This window comes from Anser brachyrhynchus (genome assembly GCF_964034855.1).
Source record: "Anser brachyrhynchus genome assembly, chromosome: 5".
Classification (NCBI taxonomy): Eukaryota; Metazoa; Chordata; class Aves; order Anseriformes; family Anatidae; genus Anser; species Anser brachyrhynchus.
In genome coordinates, this window is record NC_137699.1 from 53,260,264 (window position 1) to 53,282,702 (window position 22,439).

General features: G+C 49.3%; 1 protein-coding gene across 3 annotated transcripts in view; it reads right to left on the bottom strand.

Annotated features, from left to right (window-relative positions):
• Positions 1-34: 34 nt before the first annotated feature.
• Positions 35-22,439, bottom strand: part of CCDC85C (coiled-coil domain containing 85C) — a 107,054-nt gene continuing 84,649 nt past the window's right edge. For all 3 annotated transcript variants that reach the window (XM_080593586.1, XM_080593584.1, XM_080593585.1), the window contains 3 exons: positions 12,692-12,787; positions 5,474-5,572; positions 35-3,704 (listed from right to left, as the gene is read on the bottom strand). In XM_080593586.1, coding sequence (XP_080449712.1) covers positions 3,615-3,704; positions 5,474-5,572; positions 12,692-12,787 — 285 coding nt within the window. In that variant the 3' untranslated portion in view covers positions 35-3,614. The remainder of the gene's footprint in view (positions 3,705-5,473; positions 5,573-12,691; positions 12,788-22,439) is intronic.

The following is a 22,439-nucleotide window of genomic DNA, read 5'->3' on the forward strand; positions in this document are numbered from 1 at the left end:
TTTCAGCAGTTGTCTCCCAAGCCTTACTCATCGGTTTATTTAAAAAGAAGGTATTTTATTTTATTCAACTAGAAGTATACACTATCACAATCAATCTCTTACTTCATTTTTACTAAAATATTTCAAATGAATGTTTTACACACATTATCAAAAAAATTTGTACTAATACTTTCGCTCCCCAAAAAAGCCAGAGTGGTTCAATAATAGGTAAAAACGCGTGCTAAGGTCTAAAGAATTTTGCTATGTACACAACAGCAGGTGCTAACTTTTCCAGTTCTTTGTAAATCATATACAGAAAATATAGCAGGGCTGTAAGATCACAGGTTTAACAGAAATCAAACTTTAAACTGATTTCTAAAGCAGCACAAATAGACTTTCCCCACATTATGAAAAATATACAATTTTATCACTTTACAGTCATGCACTTCGTTTGAAAAAGATCAGTAGTACTCTTCCCCCACAGTTTCTAAAAAGATAAAAGGTCACTTTAACACTGGTTTATTTTAATATCTAATATTTGGATAAAAATGTGCCATTCTCAGACAAGGTTGTGCTCAGCAGTCTCACCAAGGTGCGAGGAGCCAGCTGCAGCTGGTTCCACCACAGCATTTCAGAAACTCACGGAAACGCCGTTCACATCCGTCCCTCCAACAAAAGCCAAGCGTGTGATTTTACTTCCCTTAAGCGAGCCAAGTCCGTTTGTGATCAGTGGATGCTTTCTCTGCCAGAGGATCACAGAACCCAGGGCTTCACTCTTGAGGAAATGCCCTCGGACTTGCCCCAAATAGATCAATTCAATGGCTGCTCTTGCCAGGGATTCTCCCCGCCAACCTAACGTACAAAGCTCCTCAGGTAGTTTTCACTGAAGACTCAGTGCGTGGGTAAGCGAATGTAAATATGCACATAAAACATCTTTTTAGCCAACTGAACGTTTAGCACCCAAGTCATCCTGTAAAGTCATTGAGCGTCATTTTAATCCGGGAAGACACTTCAGAGCTCAAAGGGAGCTAAGTATGAAGAGTAGCAAGCCAAAAAAGACCCCAAACAGTAACACCCCAACACGCAGCACTGTCATGTTCTTCTGCAAAACCAACAATGCACATCTCGCACTGAAGATCTGTGCTGCCAAGCAGAATCATCAAAAAGCCAATCTTCACCCGAAGACGCTGTTCAACTGAACCACTGGCTACCCTGTGAACTGGCTCTAGGCTCTGCAGCACTAATGGACCTCAATTACGGTGCTGTCCTTTGTGCATGTGCTCTGCAGGTGGAATAAAAGCTTTGCTTAAAGTCATTGAAGAGATTTTGAGAGAAATTTGATACAGGGAATATAGGAACAAGAATTACATAGCTGGCAAGGCTCGTAATCTGATTAGCATAGCTCTTGTCTCGTTGAGAGGACTTGCTAGTCTAATATACTCCTAAAATAGCAAGCACATCATCATCACGATTAACTCCCTAAAAGTGCTGGCATGTTTGTGTTGCTTTAGTTAAAATTCACTGACGTAAATTAACCTTGTTCCCAAAATGATTGAATTCTCTGCTTAATCCAGAGATTAGATACCAAGAAAATTAAAATGGGCTTTCAAGCAAATACAGGCAAAAGTAACCCCGTGTTACACGTTAAGGAAGAGTGATGCCTAAGGTATAAATTGTACAGGAGGACAAAACAATGACTGGTGACTAGAAACTGGAGGTCAAAACAAAAACAAAGAGGAGGAAATCGGGATGCGTCTGAAGATACCATATGTTAAAGGAGAGTCATTGTCCAGAATAGATTTTTCCAGACTACACTGGCTATAAATAGAATACTAAAGCTAGAATTAGCTAGCTCGGTACTTGCTGACTGAACAACAGTGAGAGAGAAACTACTGGGTGAGTGTGTGTCTGTGTTCTGGAGGAGGTTCTTGATTTTGTTGTTGTTGTTTTTTATTTTAATGTCTGTACTGAATAATGAAATGGTTCTTACTGGCTGGTATGTATTTTGGTTGTATTCCGGCTCTATTTTTTGTTGGTTACAGATTAAAGGCTCTGACACTGCAAATTCTTTACCCACACAGCTAATTACACTGTATACCATGGGAACAATTCTCTATTTCATTCATATCTTGCAGCACAGGCCTCTTGGTATCGTATCAGTGCTCCTTATTAATATGATAAGACAAGTCAAGAACTCAGCTGGTAGAACAAATTAAGAAGAAGTTATCCAGCTAATTCAGCTGTGGCTGTGACTGAGTCTTAGAAGAACAAAAACAAAGTGATGGTGTTTGAGGTCATTAAATCTTCCAGCTAATCACTAAAATTGATGCAACATTTGAAGAGGAGGCTTTGATCTTTACACATATCCGTCTTTAACATTATTTTACAGCAATGACTTTAATAACCAAGTTCAGCTTCCTTGGACTAATGGGAAAGATGGGAAAGAACATTGAATGGAACACGGGGACAGCTGCTGTGACAACTTGGAAAAGAAGGGGGGAGGTCAAATTCTTACAACTATACAAGCAGCTACTCCACAATAGCAAAATATGTCCCATTGTTTTATATACAACCGTTTGAAGAAGGAAAAACCCACTTGTTTTGGTTCATTAACAGAAATAAAGCTTGAATGGCAGGAAGTAGTCTCAACTGACAGCCTGTGTTTATTGAGTTTTATTCAGCTCTGCAAGGTTGTTGTTTGGTTACCTCAGACAGTAACCAATGTAGGTGAGGGATCCAGCACAAACATAAAAAATACCCAAATCTTCCATATGTGAAAGACAAGCTGCTCTCGAAGATACTGTGAAAGTCATAAGCACTGTTAGGACGGCAGTTTCTGCTGAATTATTTAGTAGTAAAAGCTTTACAGGGAAAGTGTTGCCATTTTTGTAGGGAATACTGGTGTGTGGCTAAGTGACTTCAGTTCATTCACATTACATCTGCAGAAAGCTTGTGTCATTTGTTCATGAAAAAAAATAGTTCATTAACAGCTCACTCAGTGTCTCAAGCTTTTCCGTATGCGTGTGTGAGGACAGAGCGGTGCCGGTGTTTTAACTCACCACTCGGTATTTTACACAGCGCCTGGTGAAAACAGTTCTATTTCGTTCTTTGCAATAAAGACCTCCAAAAATAAAATAAAGTGTTAGCAGTTCAGGAGCCTGGCAGCCTGTAAGGTGGCAAATTCAAATTGCTTTTTCCTTGGAAGGTTCCAGAAAGGTGCTGCCTGGAGCCACTAACCTAGCTGTGAATCATTGAAAAGCAGGTGGACAGGAGTGCTAAAAACTGTGGCTTTTGCACGGGTTAAGGGTTCCTCTTGTTCCTCTCAGAAATGCTCTCAAGTTAGTTAACTCTACAAACAGACCATACGACAAAGCGGGTTTGAACTACAATACAAATGATGCAAGTCTGGCGTTACTGGGTGGTTACCCCTTGAACATTAGTTCCAGAGCACCACAGCCTGGACATCAGGCTGTTAGCTGCCGTATTTACACTATTGACAGTTACAAAAAAGCCAAAAAAAAAAAAAGGAAACCCTGAAGAAACTCAACCCCAACTCCCAAAGAACAGGCAGGCAGAAACCGTGAGCTCTGCCTCTTTTTAGTCTTCACAGCATCACAGCCTACGGGACTGTATTCCTACAAGGGCCCCTTGAACTGGTTTCCCGAAAGATGTTGCCTGATGGAGGGTTTGGAGCTCGCAGCATCACCCAGCTTTCGCCAGACAACCTGTAAGAAAACACACAAGGGCGGGGTCAGAAAGGCAAGAATTAAAAACCAAAGGCTTATAAATTGCAGAATTTGGCTCCAAGTCAGTATCAGGGATTTCCCAGAGCCGGGCTGTAATTCTCGGCAGGGCCACAGGATGGCACCTACGCACCAATGTCGATAGGAAAGGCATTGATGCATTTTTCTAATTAGCCTCTCTTGAAATTAGAACCATTTCTGCCTGGGGTAATAGTATAAAACAAATACACTAGGTTCAGAAGTTAAGTTCAATGTTAGGTCAACCCTGTCATGCTTCCAGAAATGATGTTACCGTGAGCAGAAAAGATAATAAAAAAGATAATAGTTAAAATTACACATGTATGACTTTCTAAAAACATACATTTTATCACTCTAGGGCCACGGGGGTAAGTGAGGCTATTTCTAAAAAATAAGAAACTGCAAAGCCCTTTATAGCTGCCTTGAGCCTACACAAAAACAATATTTAAAGAAAAAAACAGCTGATGACAGGCAACCATAAATTGGCCCATTTGGGAGCATGAAGTTAGAGTGTTCTACTTTTCCCCCTGCACGGCTACAAGGAGATGTGGCGTTACGTAGACAAAACATCCCCCAAAGCAGACCCCATTTACTCCGTGCTTGGCTGTGCTTACAGGGATCCTGCAGCCCAAGTGAAGTGCCTCAGCCCTTGCCAAGGATTCTTGCAGGGATATAGCTCTGTAAGATGCACTTGTGTTCTTTGCACCCCCTTTTCAGGGTTTAGGACATTTTTTTTCTTTTCCCTTTAAGATTTTTCCTGCTGTTTGCATGCAGGAAAGTGCTGTCTTTGTTCTTTCTGCTTCCCATTGTATCCATAAAGATGCAGTCACCAACACACAGCAGCAGAACCTTCCATACTGAATGCTGTAGCACTTACCATATAAAACAGTAGTTTTTTAAGACCCCATTGCAAGCAATTTCAGAATTTAAAAGGAAGATTAGGCTCCTCTCTGCTGCTGTGAGGCACAAAACGGTGCCACTTGGGCTGACCTCCAGTGCGGACTTCTAAAAGAGAGTGCTCCATGAGCATCCTCCTCCCTGCTGTGAGAACTGCTGTTACTGTCAAACAGCAAATCCCCGTCTGCACGCAAGCCCTGTTCTCGCCGAAATCCCAAACTCTTTGTTCAAAGCCAAAACACGGCCAGGGCGGTTTGAAGCCGGAGGTAGCGGCACAGCAGCAAATGCTGCAAAGCAGCCTTTTGGTACGAACGCTCACTGTACAGCATGTGGTGAGCTCAGTTTGCAGTGCGGTTGCCAAACCTGTTAGGGGTGCTAAAAGAACCCCGCACATCCTAATGCTGCTCAGTGGCTTCAAACAAGAAGGCTCCCCCCTCTGATGTCATACCTCATGGTTTAGGCTCAAACCCATTCAAGCTGCATGGCTGTAAACACGGCAGCAAACCGAGTCCCTGTGGGCACAGTTGGAGTGAGCTGCAAGCAGGACTCGCCTAGGCAGGGAGAGCCCTTTGCAGGGCTCGTGGTTAGCTGGAAAGCCACCCTGCACCCTTCAAGGCAGCAGAGTGGGAAGCATCTGCTGAACAAAGGCTGCCTGGTGCCATGAATGGGGCGTTCAGGTTACTGACACTGAAAGCAGCAGTCAGCAGAGCCTCGACCCTCTCCTTGTGCCTGCGGATCTCGTATCAAACAGGGCTTGCATGCAGACCAGTGCTCCCCGCTACTTACAACAAAAGAACACAAAAGACAGTGCTAGAATTACTGAGAGGCATTATTACATTGCACATTTCACGGACAATCGCCTTCTCCTTTTCACTCAGGTCCTCTTCGTAGTTGTCCTGCATTTGCCTGTCCAAATTTTCGTGGACCTCAAGGACCTATAAAAAAACAGTATTACAAAAGCATTATGCTTCTCAAATAACTAACAGTGCGCTCAGCAACTTCACAGCGTCACAGAATGGTTTAGGCTGAAGGGACCTCTGGAGGTCACCTGGTCCAACACCCTTGCTCATGCAGGCTTCTCCACTCCCTTCCATTAATTTCAGTCATGGGGCAACTGGGGGCAGCCCACGGGTTTTAGGTCTAACAGGGTTAGCCACCTGGGGAAGAGGAAAATGGAAATCTGTACCACTGGAAAACAGAGTATTGCCCACTGAGCAGCTAATGTGTGTGGTCTCCAATCAGCCATGAACTTTCAGGTCTTAAACACAGCCCTTTTCACTCACCTTTGGCTGAAAATTGCGTTTAACCCATTTAATTTCTCAGTCCCTCAGAGACCCTGGTGACCGTGAGCAGGAGCCGGACTGCTATCACAGAGACCCCGTACCCAGAGATCCCGATCCGATGCCCAGCTCTCACCCAGTGCCTCTGAGGGCTGGATCCAGCCAGGATGCAAAGGGGATGGAAATGGGGGAAAACCAGCATCCCTGCGTGCTAACTGCCATCCTCTGCAGGCACCTTTCCCAACAAGAGGCTGGATGCCAGTGCATCCCTGCACGTGTCCCCACACCCAGGACTGTAACCACAGCCGTAGGATAAAACCTGCTGGCTGTTAAACATTTCAGCTGGCACAAATGCTGAGGAACACGGGATATGCCCACAAAGGCACCTGGAGCATGTAGGTGCCTGCAGCACCCTGCCCCAGGGAGCCTCTGGAGGAGTGAGACACCAGCTTTCCTTTCCATCCTGCTTGTGACTGGGGGGTTCTTCCCACAATAGTAACAAGAGGAAAGCACTGCAAAAACAGGAAATGTGGCTGCTAAAGCACAGCAGCAGCCTGGAAGAGTGGGTGGGGGAGGTTCTGAGATCCTCCAACGCGTTGCTGAAAGGCAACCACCAGAGCTCACTGCCTCTGCAGCTCCGCAGGGAGCCCTTGAAGGCACTCAGCCGGCTTTGTGGGGCACCCAGGGTTGATCCACACAGCCCAAGGCACAGGATGCTTGCAAAGAGCTTGGGGCCACGACATTTAAAAGCCAACACAGATGGCAGCAGCCACAGCACACGAGGAGGCTCCGTGGCTTGCAAGGCCATGCCAGGCCCCCCAGGAGAGCGCTCCTGGACCTGGGAAGAAGCAGGTTTCCTTGTTACAGCCCCAGCAAGGCCACCCCAGGCCTGACAAGCCCAGGGCTGATGTCTGTGGGCCCTGCGGACTCCACCTGGCCTGGCCGCTGGGGCCACGTTTCCCTCAGGAAGATGTGTAAATCCACCGGGAAAGAAGCCCAGGACACTGAATTAAAAAAAAAACCACAGTGGAAACATCCCGCTTGTGACTTATTTTCTTAAACTAGATTTTGAGTTGACAATGTTTGGAAATGGTGCTGTTTCTTTTCAGGAAAACTAACTGGTATTTAACCTCTGTGTTTTATATAATGCTCGGAGGCGCGTTCCCCAGGCCAGGCGTGACTGGTCAGACACAGGAGGCGGCGGAGGAAGGCCCTGCGTGCACCCTCCAGGCCATGAGGGGGTTATTTAGAGAGACAAGGCTGGCCGGGATGAAAAGCAGCCTCAGCTTCCAGCTGGACTCGCACCGAGCCACAGGAACACCCCTCGTGCACCCTGGAGCCTCTGCCTGTGTTCAGGCAGCCTCTCCAGGCAAGGTGCCGCATCAGCCAGGCCTGTCACGGAGCAGGAGCGCAGCCAGGCCTTGCTGACCTACATAGCTCCCCCAGGGCTCTGCCACTGAGGAGGAACATGGCCGTCACCGTGTGTGGGGGTAAAGATCCCCAGATCACCCAGTGCCACCACCCAACAGCTCACGGTCCCTTCTCACAGTGATACAGCCCCACACGAAGCTCTGCAGCAGGAGTGTTTGTGCTCGTGAGCCTCCCAGGGACCTACGGAGTGAGGACGGGCTTCGCTCTTTGCTGAGCGCTGGCTGCTCCATGAAATGGGATCCAAGAGCAGATTATCCCCTGGTCTGGCTCAGCACAGCAATCCTGCTGCACTCCGACTGCGTTATGTACAAAAATAGGTCATTCTCCTCAGGCCCTTAACCTATTTCCAAAATGAACCGGCTCCTTTTACCAACAGATCTGGGACCAATCCTCTCGCAAACACGAAACAGCCACGTCCTTTTTAAGGGGAGAGGAAGGGCAAGAGAGATGCAAAAAGCATGTATGTGCTGACAGAGACAACATCTATTTTTTTGCTAAAGAGGAGGGAATTAATTATTGATCCAGCTGAACTGGCACATCGAACTTGCTCGTCTGGAGTCGGTGTGCCTCTGACGCCGGGCCGCAGCAGCAGCCGCCTGCACCAGCAGCTCCCGGCGCGGCACGCCACCGGTGGCTGTCTGGCAGCTGAGCACTGCCCGTGTCTGCAGGGCAAGTGTCAAGGACAGCCGTGGCTCACCTCACTTAAAGATCGCATCGGCTCCGGCGCCTGCTTCCACCAGCCATCCATCTCGCAGGTGCAGGACTCTCAGAGGACAACAATAAACTGGTTTTCCATGACTTCCACTTAAAATAAAACTGCATTCCCTTGCCCGTGAGGTGTGAAGGGGCGGTGCGGCCCATTTCTTCCAGTGGAAATGTCTCTTTTAACCTTGAAACCATCTCTCACAACAGATGTGCCCATTCTGTGTCAGCATCTTGGGTATGGGAAACAGGGATTCAGGGTTAAAACCCAGCCTATCCCTGGAAGGTCTGCTGGAGAACAGTGTGCTGCCAGTACAATCCCCTCTGGAAGAAGGACCAGAGCTGTGAGTGCTGACCCAACCCGATCCATTTTCAAGTCCTGCCGGGCACCTCCTCAGCTAATTAGGAAGGACCGAGTCAATGTTCATCAAGTTACACGGCTGGGGACCGCAGCCGGGCCGTGAATCATCTGTGGTTCAGCTAAAGGCACCAGCCACAATTCAAAGACTGAGGATTCAATTTGCATCTAAGAAACTGGATTATATCCTCCTCTGATTTCTGCCATATCCTACTCCAGGAGCCTACAGAAAAACAGAGGAGTGTAGAAAGGCTCAGGCCATCCCCTTCTTTTTGCTCTTCACTAAGCTTCGGTGACAGCTCTTGGCCCTCTGCAGACACCCCAGCACTACGTTGTCTCCCTGGGTGCCTTCCAGCGCAGGTAAGACTCCCACGCAGGGGGCTGGGGCAGGGACAGGCGATGCTCCCTGGCTCCTCATGCCGCTTTTCTGCCTGAGGACTCCACCTCCTGAAGTCCACGTTCACCACCTCCTGAAGCCAACCTCCCCGTCACCAAGGTGCTGCTGCGGACGAGCTGCGCCTCGCTACAGATGGGCACGCTGACTCGTCTCGCTGCCTCCGCGCTGCTATGTAAGCTGCGAGGGACACCTCGGGTATATTTAGCTCTCCTTCCTGACTGCACTGACATCTGCGACCAAGACGGTGTCACCTCAAAGTCACCCAGACCATCACATCCACCGCCCTTCTGCCTTACCCTTCTGCCCCCACACGAAGCATCTTTAAAACACAAACAAACACCACCAGGCTGGGTGACGGCAATAAGGCTTTGAAAGGGGCTTTGGAAGTTGAGGTAAGCACTCCTGTATGAGGAAGCACTCTGATTAAGGAATGTTTTCCAAAGGGTACAAGCCTCCCTGACTTTAGTGATTTGTAAGTCAAATGGACAGGGCACTGGGGAACAGTGTGCACAGTCGTGCTTTGGCAAAGGAACCGTCTGTATGCCCCACTAGGACTCTCCCCAAGTTTTGTCTGGGCCAAATCTTGCCTTACTCAGCATCAGTGGGAGCAACTGACTGTCTGCCTGATGGCTCTGTGCCCATCAGAGAGATGCTGCTGCTGGAGGAGTTGGATTATAGGCTAAATGTTGTTTTCTCATATTTGTCTCCTCCTCATCTCCCCACGTCTTTAGCAGGTTTGCTCAATTCCTAAGAAAAGTGCTTTGATGTTCAGCGAGATACTGAGATGTAGCATATGTACCTTTTATTCTCGTTAGCAAAAACAGCTGTTAGGAGTGCCAACCTGTCATTTTGCTCCTTATTTAGTAGGTGCAAATAAGCAAAAACTATTTCAGAAGCAAAAATAAAGAAAACCCCTAAACGTGCTCAGGGAAGAACTTACTTATGCTAAATCAAGGGCAACGCTTCATCCACATAGCGTTCAGCTGCAGGAAAAAGCCAAGCGAGAAGCCTAGGGGACATTACAGGACTGAGTACAGCTTTTTCTAACATTCAATGGCAGACAGGCAAAGTGCAAAGTCTCCTTTGTAGCTACTCTCTTCTCCTCCTCAAGGGAAGGTCATGAGCTGTACCACGGCGAGGGGCTAGGCCGGTAGCTGCATCCCCTTGTCTACATGCAGGGGCTGGCACGGAAAAAGCTGCCCGGTTCTGCAGGGTGCAAATAAGACCTGCTCCATCTGCTGCAGCATGCCATGGCCAAAACACGTTATCTTCCACCCAGTTTAAGATCTGTGGCTGGAGACCAAGAGCCACAGTTTTATTGTGTCACATGAAGCGGGGGGAGGAGAGGTTGAGACCAGAACCAGTTTCCTCCGCCCTTTCCATTTCCACCTGATCCTTGGAAACGGGCCACAGGATGGAAAATTAAAACCTCCTCGACCCTTGCTGCCACACTGACTTACGGGAAGATTTCCTCCTCACTTCAAATCTGAGAATGTTTTTAACCCTAAGCCCGTGAGCGGGACACATCACACGAGATCAGTTGTGCCCTGAGAGATGTGACTGCTGTGCCACCTGCTTCCTGTCCCCAGCTGAGGCAGTTTCCAGTGTTTTGAAGAAAGACAAACATGCCCCACCAGCCAAATTACAAAATCTCAGAGGAGAGCTTCTTGCAGCCCTTCCTGGTGATCAACAAAGCTCTGAAGAAGAGAATTAGCAATAATAATATGGGCAAACAACCAAGCATCCAACTTCCTTCCAACCCCTTTGTATGCATCCTCGTGCCACACATCCCAAATGCAATTTCCAGTTTCTGAGAATCTTCCTTGATAACTTCACAATCCTTTCCACAAGCTTATCAAACCACTTCTTAAAACCATTTATGTTTCTTGCCCTTACTTGGAAATTTGGTCCCATAACGCCTTAGCAGACAGAAACTTAATTTCCCCCCAGAATGTGTTCATAACCAATTTATAACTATTTGATCTTTCGACTTAAAAAAATTATCATCTCTGCTTAATATTCTCCCTCCCCAAATACAATGAAAAGCAGGAGCAGAAAGGTAGGAACCCCAGTCTGGGAAGTCACATTCATTTAAAAACAAGAACAGTAGTCTGGAGTGCGTTGGTGGCTTGGATGATTAGAGCAAATGCCAGAGAAACTGGATTAGTGACGAGCAAGAAGTAAAGGCAGTACGAAGTGTAGGAGAAATGAAGGTGTCCCGTGCGTTTGCAATGTTCTGCAAGGTGTCAGTTTAGCAGATACTTATGCATATTCATACAGCAGTAATTTCACCCAAAAGTGATGTACAGCATAGTCCGGGATGGAGCACAACTTTCTGACAGCACCGAACCATTCACAACAAGCAAAGAAGAAACTTACTGGGCAAACACAGGAAAAATATATGTAGGAAACTGATCTGCCACTCATATACCCAGGGCTCCTCTGGGAAGCAGTAAAAACTGTACCAAGGGTATATTTTTAATCCTTGATGGTGCTAGACACCCTTCTCTAAGGATCCAAAGAGATATATGATTGGGGTTTACAAAAGCTTACATAAGCTGAAAAAATCGAGATTTTCAGCTTGAAGGACCTTTCATAATTTAAAGTAAAGTTTGATCCAAATCAAACCAAACTTAACTTTTCTTTCATAATTCCTCACACACCATAAATGCACAGAAGATGAACTACTTGAGGAACACTGTCATCCAGTGTTTCTGAAACTTAATATGCTCAGGGGATCTCGCAGCTGCCCAGTGGAACCAACCTCCTGCCAGCTGCACCACTGCTTCTCCTGACACTTGTTGGCTTTACCACTGCCACCTGACACATCTGTCCTGGAGCCAAGAGACAGGTGCAAAAACGTAAGCTGAAAAAAATTAAAACTAGAAAAATCATGGAACCTGTAGATTACAGCTAAGAGCAACATCTGTGGCATTTATTTTGCTATCGGGTGCAAAGAGAAGTGCTTTGTTAGCACCAGGCTCTGGGTCTAGGCCAACCTAAGCTGGTGCTGGTGAAGCAGTGACACGGCTGGACGTTTTTTTCTGGCTGTGGCCATGGGGCTCCGAGCTCCAGACCAGCCATCCGGGAATCTCTAGGGTTTCCTGTGAATCCTGCTTTGATTTGGCAAAATCTCTGTAACCTTGTACATTTATTTTCGGCTTTAACAAATCCATCTATACTTACAAATCAGTATAGTCCAACCTAACCTTAGAAAGGTGTCTCTATGGCACCGTTCAAAGGATTTGTGTTCCTGTGTCTCTTAGATAACCTGGACTTCCTTAACTAATCAACCATACAACAGCAAGCTATTACATTTTTTCCTGCTAATGGATGCTCTCTAGGACTTGAGAACTGCTGTGAAAAAACAGTGCAAGTCTTCTCCTTTACCCCAGCTAGCAGGGTCCTGTGTTTTTTGATGGTGAAGGTCATGACTTTAATACACATTGATGATGCAGATATCTACATGGGTATGATGCCATGGTTTGCTGTGTGTTTACTTAAATAAAGTCCTTCTCCTCTGAAGACTGCTGCAAGATTTTCAATAACAAAAAATATGTAGGAGTTGAGTTTTTGCGTCTCTTTTAAAAACAGCCCTTCTGTCATCACTGTCACCCCTGAGACACAGTCCACGCAAGAATGATGACCAGGAAGGATGACCAACACCTTCAGCTGTAACAGCTTCTGTTGAAGGTCTCCCACCCAAAAAGTCATGTGTGATCTTGCTTAACTCCATTTGAAGCAATGACTGTTCATCATGACACAGGTGCTGATTACCGATAATGTGCCTCAGCACTAACTTCCTCTTTCTAATCATCATATTTCCATGAGAACAGCAAAAATCCAGTTCTGCAAGTTAGTTGCACTGCACAGCAGGCAGCCTTACCTTCATAGCATGCACAACAGCCTCTGGTTTCTGACCAACGGGGACATATCCTGCTGCAGGAGAAGATGCAAGATCAGATGTCATGCGAGCTGGTCCCTGTTTAAATAAGAAGAGAAGACATGCTTTAATTCTGTTTGTGTTATTTAGCAGGAAGGAAGAAAATACCCGCTAGCTTCTCTCAAATTCAGTCCCCTTCAGCCACCTGCAAAGACAAAAAACACCACTACCCCTCCTTCAAAAGTAATTTGATTTAATGCCATTTAAGCTTACCGTCACTCAGACTAGATGTATTCAGGCAGGAGATCACCCTGGTTTAAAGCTAAATTAGTTCAGGAAGCATTTTTTGCTCATTTAGGATAACTGTGTGCAAGGACAAGATCAAAGGGTCCTCATCCTTGTAGCCAAGGGAGCAATGCAAACAAGATGATTTTCCAGCATAAAGCGGTCATTTCTAAGAAGCTGCGTACATGAAAGAAACAGTTGGCATAACATCATTGCTTTTTTGGCAACGCTTTCACATAGACATCAAGTACCAATCTTCGGCTACAGAGAAAATTGTGAAGGCAACCTTAAAACAAGCAGATGTCCAAGCCTAATGTTGGCTGGGTTTCTTTCCAAAATGCTGGCCAGTTCTCCTGCAGGAAGGATCCCATTGGGAAAGATACCAAAGTTACGTTTTACAAAAGATTTCTACAGCCCAAACAGCCCTGTAAGCACGTTTGATAAGGCTTTCCTTTTTCGGATTATATGAGACACAATGAGAAGCACCCTGCCTGTCCCGAGAGTTTTGTATTTGCTTTGTAGCGCCGGGAGAAATCCACAATGAAACCATTGACCAAACCCGCATTTAGTCTTCGCATCCCTTAGGAAATACAAAGAATGATTATACTGGGGCCTGTGAAAGCAAATTAGGATGGCAGAGCGGTATGTAGCACCGTCACAGGAATGCTTTTGCATGCGACATACGAGGCACTCCATTACCATCGTTTCCAGGTTTGAACACAGCACGTTTTGTGCCTCATCCCACCTCCTCGCCTCCTAGGCCAGCAGTAGCCCTGCCAGGATGGAGGACCAACGCAGGGCCATCTCGTCACATCTCGTGCGTCCAAACCTTCCACGGTGTGGGCGCCTTTTTGCTACTGAAAGCGTTCGTGTGCCTACTTTAAAGAAAAGGACGGGACGATCCATTAGGCCACAGACAAGGGCAGCGTGAAGGGCACGGAGCCTTTCGAGCCTGAGCCAGCAGTCTGTGCTTAGCCCACGTAAACCAACAGCCGTTTACCAGCAAGTGACCTTCCTGAACCGAGCTGCTGGTGACACAATACTTCCCTTCCGAGAGGCAGGCATCCCAGAGAAGGGAACATGAGACGTGGTACCTCCACAATAACTCTCCAAGGAGGTTTAACGGGCTGACGAAGCACTGAGACCAAGCGACGTTCACGGGCCAGGCACCTGCTGGCAGAGGGTCACAGCTCGCTGGAGATGTATGGCCACCGGGGGACACGGCCTCAGCCATCCCGTCCAGCCCCAAAATGCTACACAGAAAAGGCTGGGGAGGGAGGGAGTGCCAGGGACTGAGCCCAGCCAGTCTACAGCTGTGCCTTAAGACTGCAAAAGGGTTACAAATTTCTCTCAGGGCAGCTAAATGCAGAGTCAGCCTCCCACAGAGGTCACAGGCATCAATACACGCAGAAGTGCCCTGACTTGAGCATGAAAGCTGCCTTCCTTCCCATAAATGACCAAGATCATGACAACTGGAAGCAGAATATTTGGGAGTTTGTGGCCATGAACCATATTGATAAAGATCTTCCCCCACAGCCCCTGTTAGAAGTAACACAGAAAATACCAAGCAGGGGTCTAGCATCCAGTACCTCTTCTGAGCTGAGAGCAATCAGAAAGGAAAAGGAATCCTGCAGCTGACAGCATTTTAAATACATTTTTCTGACAAAACTAGAGCAGAACACAAGGTCCCCTGTACGACAGGCAGCAGCAGCTTCTCCTCGCAGAAGCGACGTAACTAATAAGCTACAAAGCACTCCCGTGTTCATAATCGCTCTCAAAATTATTACAGAATACAAATGAAACCAGAATGATTAGAGAGAAACGCTTTCTAAAGAGTTTGATCATACTTCACTGATTACCGTGCTGACATGATGAAAGCAATCCCACGAGCACATACATCCCTGGATATGTGGGATCACACGGAAACGCCCGAAGGGCCAGTGCCCTGCGGGTACACGTGGCTGAGATGCCCTCTCAAGTGGCGAGGGCAATCAGCTGAGCTCCACCTGAATATGGGTAGAGAATTTGACTTAAGAAGAAAAAAGTGATGTTAAAGAATAGGGGCTGCAACGAAGGAGGTAGACCCAAACTTTGCTGTTAAGAGTCTCAGTACCAGTTGACTTCATTTCCAAAGCAGGCGTGATCCTTCCTCTTTAGGTTGGAAGCCAAAAAACTGCCGGCAAACTGAAATGGAAGTGCATATGGCTGCGTTCAATGGTCACCAATGGCAGATAACCGCGTAAGAGACTTGCATGAGAGCACACAGAAAAAGACACAAGGCAGGTGTGCAGTGCTGCAAGGCACAGAGACCTTCCCACCGCTGAAATGGAAGACTGCTACCACAAAAGGCCAAACAGGCACAAGAAGAAAGCAAGGGAGCAAGGAAGGATCTCACCAATATCCCTGCTCTCTGCAGCTGTGGGCATCAAGTAAAAATACCCACGTGTGGCCAGGAAATAGTGTACACCACTAAGGGTAGCTTAATATTTACTTATCATTACACTTAGATTGTACGAGCGCACCCCTAGAGAATGCTCTCTCCAGACATAACTTCATAAAGGTGTTCAGGGGCTTCATTCCCACTGACTGCAGTGTGGTTCACAAACAAGCTTTAGCCAAACTCGTATCAGCTTCCTGCACTGAGGCAAACGTGAAGGAGGCCAGAAAAGAGGGGAGCTGGAGCGAGCAAGGGAAGAAATGACAGCATACCCAGCAGGATGCACGGCCGGCCTTTGGAGGACGGAGGAGAGGAAAACGGGCAGAGTTCACCCATAGTGTTAGCTGAAGGGGAGGAAATGGAAGGAATTGGAGATAAGGTCAAGGTTGCTGAACTGGAAAACTGCCAGCAGTGGGAGAGAAGGGAGGGAGGGTGAAGAGAAAGGATGTGCATTTTATCCAGCAGGAAAACAGCTGAGATGAAATTCAGGGGAGGGGGGAACCAAGACAGGAGACTGGAAGAAGGGCAGGAGGGCAGGATGGAGGGGGAATCTCAGGAAGTCAGCATTAAGGCAGTAGCTGAAATCACACAGATGGAAGAGATATCTCGTGCCTAAAGCAGACACATTTGGAAAACGGGGTAAGAACTACCACGGTTGCACCCCAGCACTCTCCCTCAGCTCCTGAGGACCTCCATCACTGCAGCACCCCATGCCCTTCCTGTTCCTCAGAGCTGACACTTCCACAGCCATGGGAACACGCCTGACTCAGCACCCTGACGGACAACAATAGCAAGGTTAATCTGGTTACATCCTACAGAGCAGGAATTGTCCATAGAGGCAAAAACTGATACAGAGCGTTTTGGGGCATGCATCACTCTCAATTTCTTCTCCCTGCTTGGTTTTGTCAGACGCGCACTCTCTATATACGAGATGTCTGGGGTTTTTCCACTCGCTAGGCTTTCAGAGAGTTCAGTAGCTCAGAGACGGTTCGCTCTTCATCCTCCAACATGCGGCTGAGATGTCACATAATTGTTTAAATGAACGGCACTAAAAGACAGCTCAGAACTCGTGGAAAAGGACGCCATATATTTATAATAAGGCTGTCGAGAAATACAATCTTGGCTGTTTTTCTCGTTTACTTCTGCTGAAGCTGAACCACCTAATGAGAGGCTGAGTCATTTCAAAAGGCAATGTTTCTTATTCTCTGTGGCCTCAAGCAGCTTTGGAGTTGCTCCAGGTTTAAAGCAGCAGAGATGAAACTGGAAGTTAGCTCATTTAAATCACCAGCCATACGAGGAATTTGTTATTTAAAAAGAAAACTACTGTACAACTTCATTGCGGCTCACCTTGGTAGAATTACGCTGCACACCTCCTTCTGTTTCATCCACAGAGACACTGCCAAAAGAAGGCTGCCCAGTGGGGAGAGCACCAGCCTACGGGTGGCTGTGTCTAAGAGCTGATTATCCCCACTCCAGTCCCCTCCCCAGCCCGCCAGCCCTACAGCGTAGGTGCCCCAACCACAAGTAAAGAAGCACACTCCTGTGTGAGACCCTCGCAGAACCCCCCCAGCCGGCAGGGCTTGCAATTCAAGCCCGATGTCTGTGAGGAGGTGCACAGTCCAGCTGTACCGTTAACGGGCTGAGAAAAGAGGGAAGGAACCCTGCAGTCTCTCACGTCAGAGGACCCTTGCAGCAGCATGCTGTGCACAGGAGATAAATCTTCCAGTTCTCTGCCTGCTACGAATTACGCACGACCTGGTAGCAGCCTCAGACCCAAAGAAGAAAACAAACTGGATAGAAGCAGCCCCAGCACGCTGCCCCTGCCCAGAACCCAAAGAGGATCACCAAAGCAACAGCACTGGTGTCAGAAGGAACATCCAACGGCTACAAACGCTGCCAAAGAGCCTTTTTAATCTGACACCAAAAAAATGAGGAGCAGAGGCCTGAAGTGCAGCGGCTGGAGAACATCTGCAGCTGCTGCGCGTCGAGGCACGACAGCACTGCCATCAGGCCACGCTGCCTAATGAGGCCGTGCTGGCTGCGTCTAGCTGCGTGGGATGTGGTCCAGCACAGATGCTGAAAAGCCCCGCGGTCGATGCTCCATCCTTCCTACGTATTTGGAGGAACAAAATTAATAAGAGTGTAACGGCGCACGCTGGGAACTCCCGATAATGGCACACCTCCACAGAGGCAAAATAAGGCTTAAAATATGAACGTTTCTTAATAATAATGGGAATACTCCGGAATCCAAGAAGAAAAGAGTCTAACTGGGGACGACAGGTGTCTGTTCTTTTATAGGTTTTGGTTTGGAAATCTCAAAGAGGAACAATGAAATTGCGATAAACAATTTCTCCTTGATTCCTCCAGGGATCTGAAAAGACACAAGACCTTGGTCCTGACACCGGTTTTCAATCTCCTTCTCCTCAATTATATTCTGCGCTTTAATGACATCCTCTCCTATCTCAGCTCCAAGAGAGCTATTCCTGCTCTTCAGAAAGACTGCAAAAAGAGAGCTAAGTTTCAAAACCCAGAGGAAAGTGGCATGCTGATCGTGCTTCACCAGCAGCCACAGCCCAGGCACTGAGACCCAAAGTGGGGCATGTGAGCAAACATTAGTGCTTCTGAACCTCACATCTTCCTCTTGTCTTCTTTTAATTTTTGTCCATGATTTCCAAAAACAAGCAGATGTTTAGGGTTCAAATGCGATTAAACACACCGCAATGTTCTAATGGCGTACCTCAGACAATGTTACAGCTAAATGGAATCATATTAGAAGTTTTTATTGCCGAGACAGAACAAGGAAAATTACATTATAGGCAGGCCCTGCCAGATAACTTGCAATAAAATTCCCAGGCACGAATATTTATCTCACAGCGGCTTTGTTTGCAGCCTACTTACCCAGGTTTGAATTAAGGTTGGGCCCTTCTTTAGCTCTCATCACCATCCAGGTGCTGTACATCAATCACGGTGCCCACGCTGCTCTGTAAATTGGGAACCGCTGAGGGACAAGTAAGCAGTGAGGCAGTGGTAACACGCCCACAGCCACGTGGGACGCGGGTGGCAGAGGCAGGCAGAACACGGAAAGACCTCTGCCAGCCCCAGCCCTGGGCGTGGGATGCTCTGGGGCCCTGCACCCCTTCCTCCGCTGCCGTGCAGCTGCAGAGGGGTTAACAGCTCAAAAAAAAGTGAGTGTGCTGTGCAGCTATGAACCAGGCTGATTTCGCCCTTCCTTCCTTCAAAGCCCCTTCCCTCCTTCCCTCCTGCATCTTCTCGTGCCCCTGGCGCTGTGCCTTGCTCTCGGAGGGGTCCGTACCGATGGCACCCTGGCTCCTGGCTGGCTGCAAGAGGGACATTTCCCTCTTGCAATGACCAGCACTGGTTCCTCTGCAAACCCCGCTGCCAAGTGCTGTATGCCTGAGCACAGGACTCCCTCGGCACAGCCAGGGAGCGCCCAGCTCTGCTGCGTGCCCAGTCAGCCTGGCAGATGACCCAAAGGCACGGTGACACTTGGTTATTCCCATTACCATGTGCCCACTGTGCAGAAAGCCTGCCGGCATCCAGTCCTAACCAAGCAGTCCCTCCTGGTGCATGTATGTGGCAGCACGGTCCTGCATTCCCAAAGCCGCAGTGGGCTGCGTTGTACTGTGAATGGCTGGACACCCTGCCACCAGAGGCATGACAAGAGACCGGTGGGATGCTGTGCAGAAAGACACCGGCGTCCCAGCACAACGCCGTCCTGCTGGCCCTGGCCACCAGCAGGAGTGAGTGCGGGAGTCGCCAGTGCTTCCCATTAGCATCTCCCCTATCAAATGGAGGGGCCTTATTGCAGATGCTAATCTCCTTCAGCGTGACTTAATTTGCTCCCTTTAATCACGGAAAGCAGCTGGCCACGGAGACGCTCAAATCCATGAATTAACGGCTGGACCCGCAGAGGGGCCGGGCTCTGCCTGCGCAGCGCAGCCGTCCCGTCAGACAACGGGCATCTGCGGGGCCGCCGCCGAGCTCACGGAAATCTGCTTCCGTAACCCAAAGTGCTTACATGGCCCTTTTGGTTAATAGAGAAACCATTTAACTGCTTCGTCTCTTTCTGAGCACAAACACCAAGGACAAAAGAAGAGCCGTCCTCCCCGGCAGGCAGGGCACCCCGCTTGCTGCAGGGGCTGTGCCGGGGCACCGAAGGGAAGGGAGGCTTTCAGGGCCTGCCGAGACAGAATAAACAAAGCCAGGACATTGTTTGCAACCGGGTCGCATCTGCAAACAGGAAGGGCGTCTGTTATCAGCCCCACACGAACGGTGGGTCGTGTCTCCAGCCCTAGGAAACTCCTCGGTGCCCGCAAGCTGCTGAGACAGCTTCCTCCGGCTGCGGATACGAAGGGCGAGCAGTTGTCCTTTGGTGTACGCCGTCAAAAAGCACCACTGCCAGCTTCAGCTGCCCCCCAGGCTACGAAATCATTACCGACGTGACAGATTCGGAGCACTTTCAGCCCGTAACCACCTGACAGAAACAAAACAGGAGTGCTGCGGACAGCACTAGCCCACGCCGCGCCCACGGTCGGAGTGCACTAACTGCAGCTGACTCACAGGGGCACTGTCAGCACAACTATTTGGAGAGGTGCTGGCTCCTTCAGCAGAGGAACATCAAGCACGTTGGATTTCAGAAGGAAGCAGCGGATGTTTTTAAGACTTGCCTGACTTTGAAGCACATCCCCTGGTCTGGGGATGGCCCAGCTGGGAACGCCCAGAGACGGTGTGCAGATGCCGGTTGTCCCCAAGGCCACAATTCTCCCCAGGTCTCCACCTCGTCTTGGCTGCTCTGGCCGTTGCTGGTGAAGCAGCCTGCTCCGAGGTTTTGGGGTGTGAGGGTCTGCAGCAGAGCCCCCATATTTAGCCCAGACCCACTGACGGCCCCACACTTAACGCACGTGGCAGTGAAGGTGAGAATGTAGAGCAGAACATCAGAGCACTGATTTTTCCCGCCCCCCGCAGTTACCTGTACCGGTGGATGGTGGATACGGACTGTCAGCACCTCTTTTGCTCATCAAATCCCCAAACTTTGTCATTGCCCAGCTTTGTGCTGGTTGGCTGCTGTGGGCAAAAAAGCCACCCACTGCTCAGAGACCCCAGAACAGCGGCTGATGAAGGGCGGCCGCCTTTAAAAATGCATTGGCTTGTTCTCAGCCACCCGCGGTACGCTCTGAAGTTTCACAATAGCCCTCCCCGGGCTGCGAATTTCTGCCTCTCTCCCCACCAACCTTTCATTTTTATTTTCCCTCCCGCAGCCTATTGCCGCAGCGGCAAAAGGGCCGCCGTGAATTTCTGCCTTTGTCTGCTCGGCGGCAGCGGCGCGGCGGTGCCAGCGGGAAGGAGCTGCCTCCTGCCATTGTTCCCCCGCGCCCACAAAGGCAGCCCGGCCGCGGGGAGGGCGATCAGTGGCCCCAGCAGGGTGCCCTCCTCCGGCACACCTAGCGGGAGCGGCGAAACCCACAGGGCTCCTCCGGGTGCTGCCGCTGGCCTCCAGCCCCAGCGCGACGGGAGCTGTCATCTCTGGCTGTTTCAAACCTGGTTTTAAAAGCCAGGTCAGCTTCAAGAAGGCAGTCCAGTTCTCCTCCCGGAGAGGAATGGATTTACTCCCACGCGAGCCATGGGAGGGATGAGCAAACCTGCCCCGGCTGCCCCCCGCCGGGACCAGGCTTGGGCCACAGCCACGCTTCCCTCTGCTCTCTGCTGATGCCAGGCTGGTGCAGGATAAACTTGGTAATGCCCCTGCAGGGAGCTGAGAGAGAGAGACTGAGTCATTTTCTTGCTGTTCCTCTGCCCTAACCCTTGTAACGGAGAGGACCGAGACCACCGTAGCTCCGGCTAGAAGACAGGACTGGCAGTGGGCCGGGTTCGGGCACCGCGTGCCCTCGCACCACCTCCCCTCGCCGCCTCTGCCACAGGCTCAGCAGACAGCCGGCACGTCAGCCGAGGAGTCTCCCGTCATCCATTTCCCCCCCATCTCACGGCTTCTCTTTACACCTACACACCACAAACATTTGGGTTTGTTTTTATCAGAACGTACGTGCCATATGGTAAACGGAATACGCTCTCCACGAGCGTCTTTGCAAAGCAGAGCTACAAAACGTGGCCGGTGGTGATGGGGGAAGGCAAGGGCAGGAGCCAAGCACGCCAGAGGAGCAGAGGCGAGCAGAAGCACGGTGCTGCAGCCAGGCAGCCTGAGCTCAGCCCCAGACCCGGGCTTTGCTTTTTGGAGGAAACAGTCGCTGGAGAAAAATGCAATGGGAGGCAGTGGTACGGAGACAAACCTCTGCTAAGTGCCTCCACCTCTCTGCTACAGCACCACTCCTGTCCTGCTTCCTGTGCTTCCCTGCAGACCTCCCAGGTTTTGCTACGGGATGGATCTAGGAAGGAAAAAGGTACTGCCTCTTCCCAGCCTGGCCTCCAGTCTTAAGCAGACTCCTGAGAGACACAGGGTTGGATACCTGGAGGGAGCAAATCTCACTTTTCTTCAGGAGGTACTTAAAGCAGGGGCTGCTAGGGTGGGAAAGGGCACCATCATCTACCTCTGTCTTCTCAAAAGAATGAGCTTTGCTCAGCCCTCACGAAGCATACCTGTAGGCACTTTTCCCTGGGGACTCGGAGCTCAGGACCTGGGATGACCTCAGGTGCCTTCCTCCAGCTCCAGCCTCCCGCACTGGTAGGGGCTGCTGCCCCTCAGCAAGGGATCGTGCACAGAGCTAGTGCAGTGCAACTCCACACAAAACCTTAGGGACGGGGAAGGCAGTATTTATCTGAACCTAAAGTGACACCACTCACACCCCCACACCGACAAACACACCCACCTAAAGGTGCGTGTCCGCGTGGTGTGGTCGGGTCGCTGTGCCTGACACTGGGGACAGGGCCACCAGCTGGCGAGTCCCAGTGACAGCTCTGGCATTCCTCTTGCTGATGGCAGAGAACTGGTGCTTTTTGGACAGATTTTTTACAGCCTTCACGAGTCAGTGGTTACTATGGGCTGATCTTTATCTC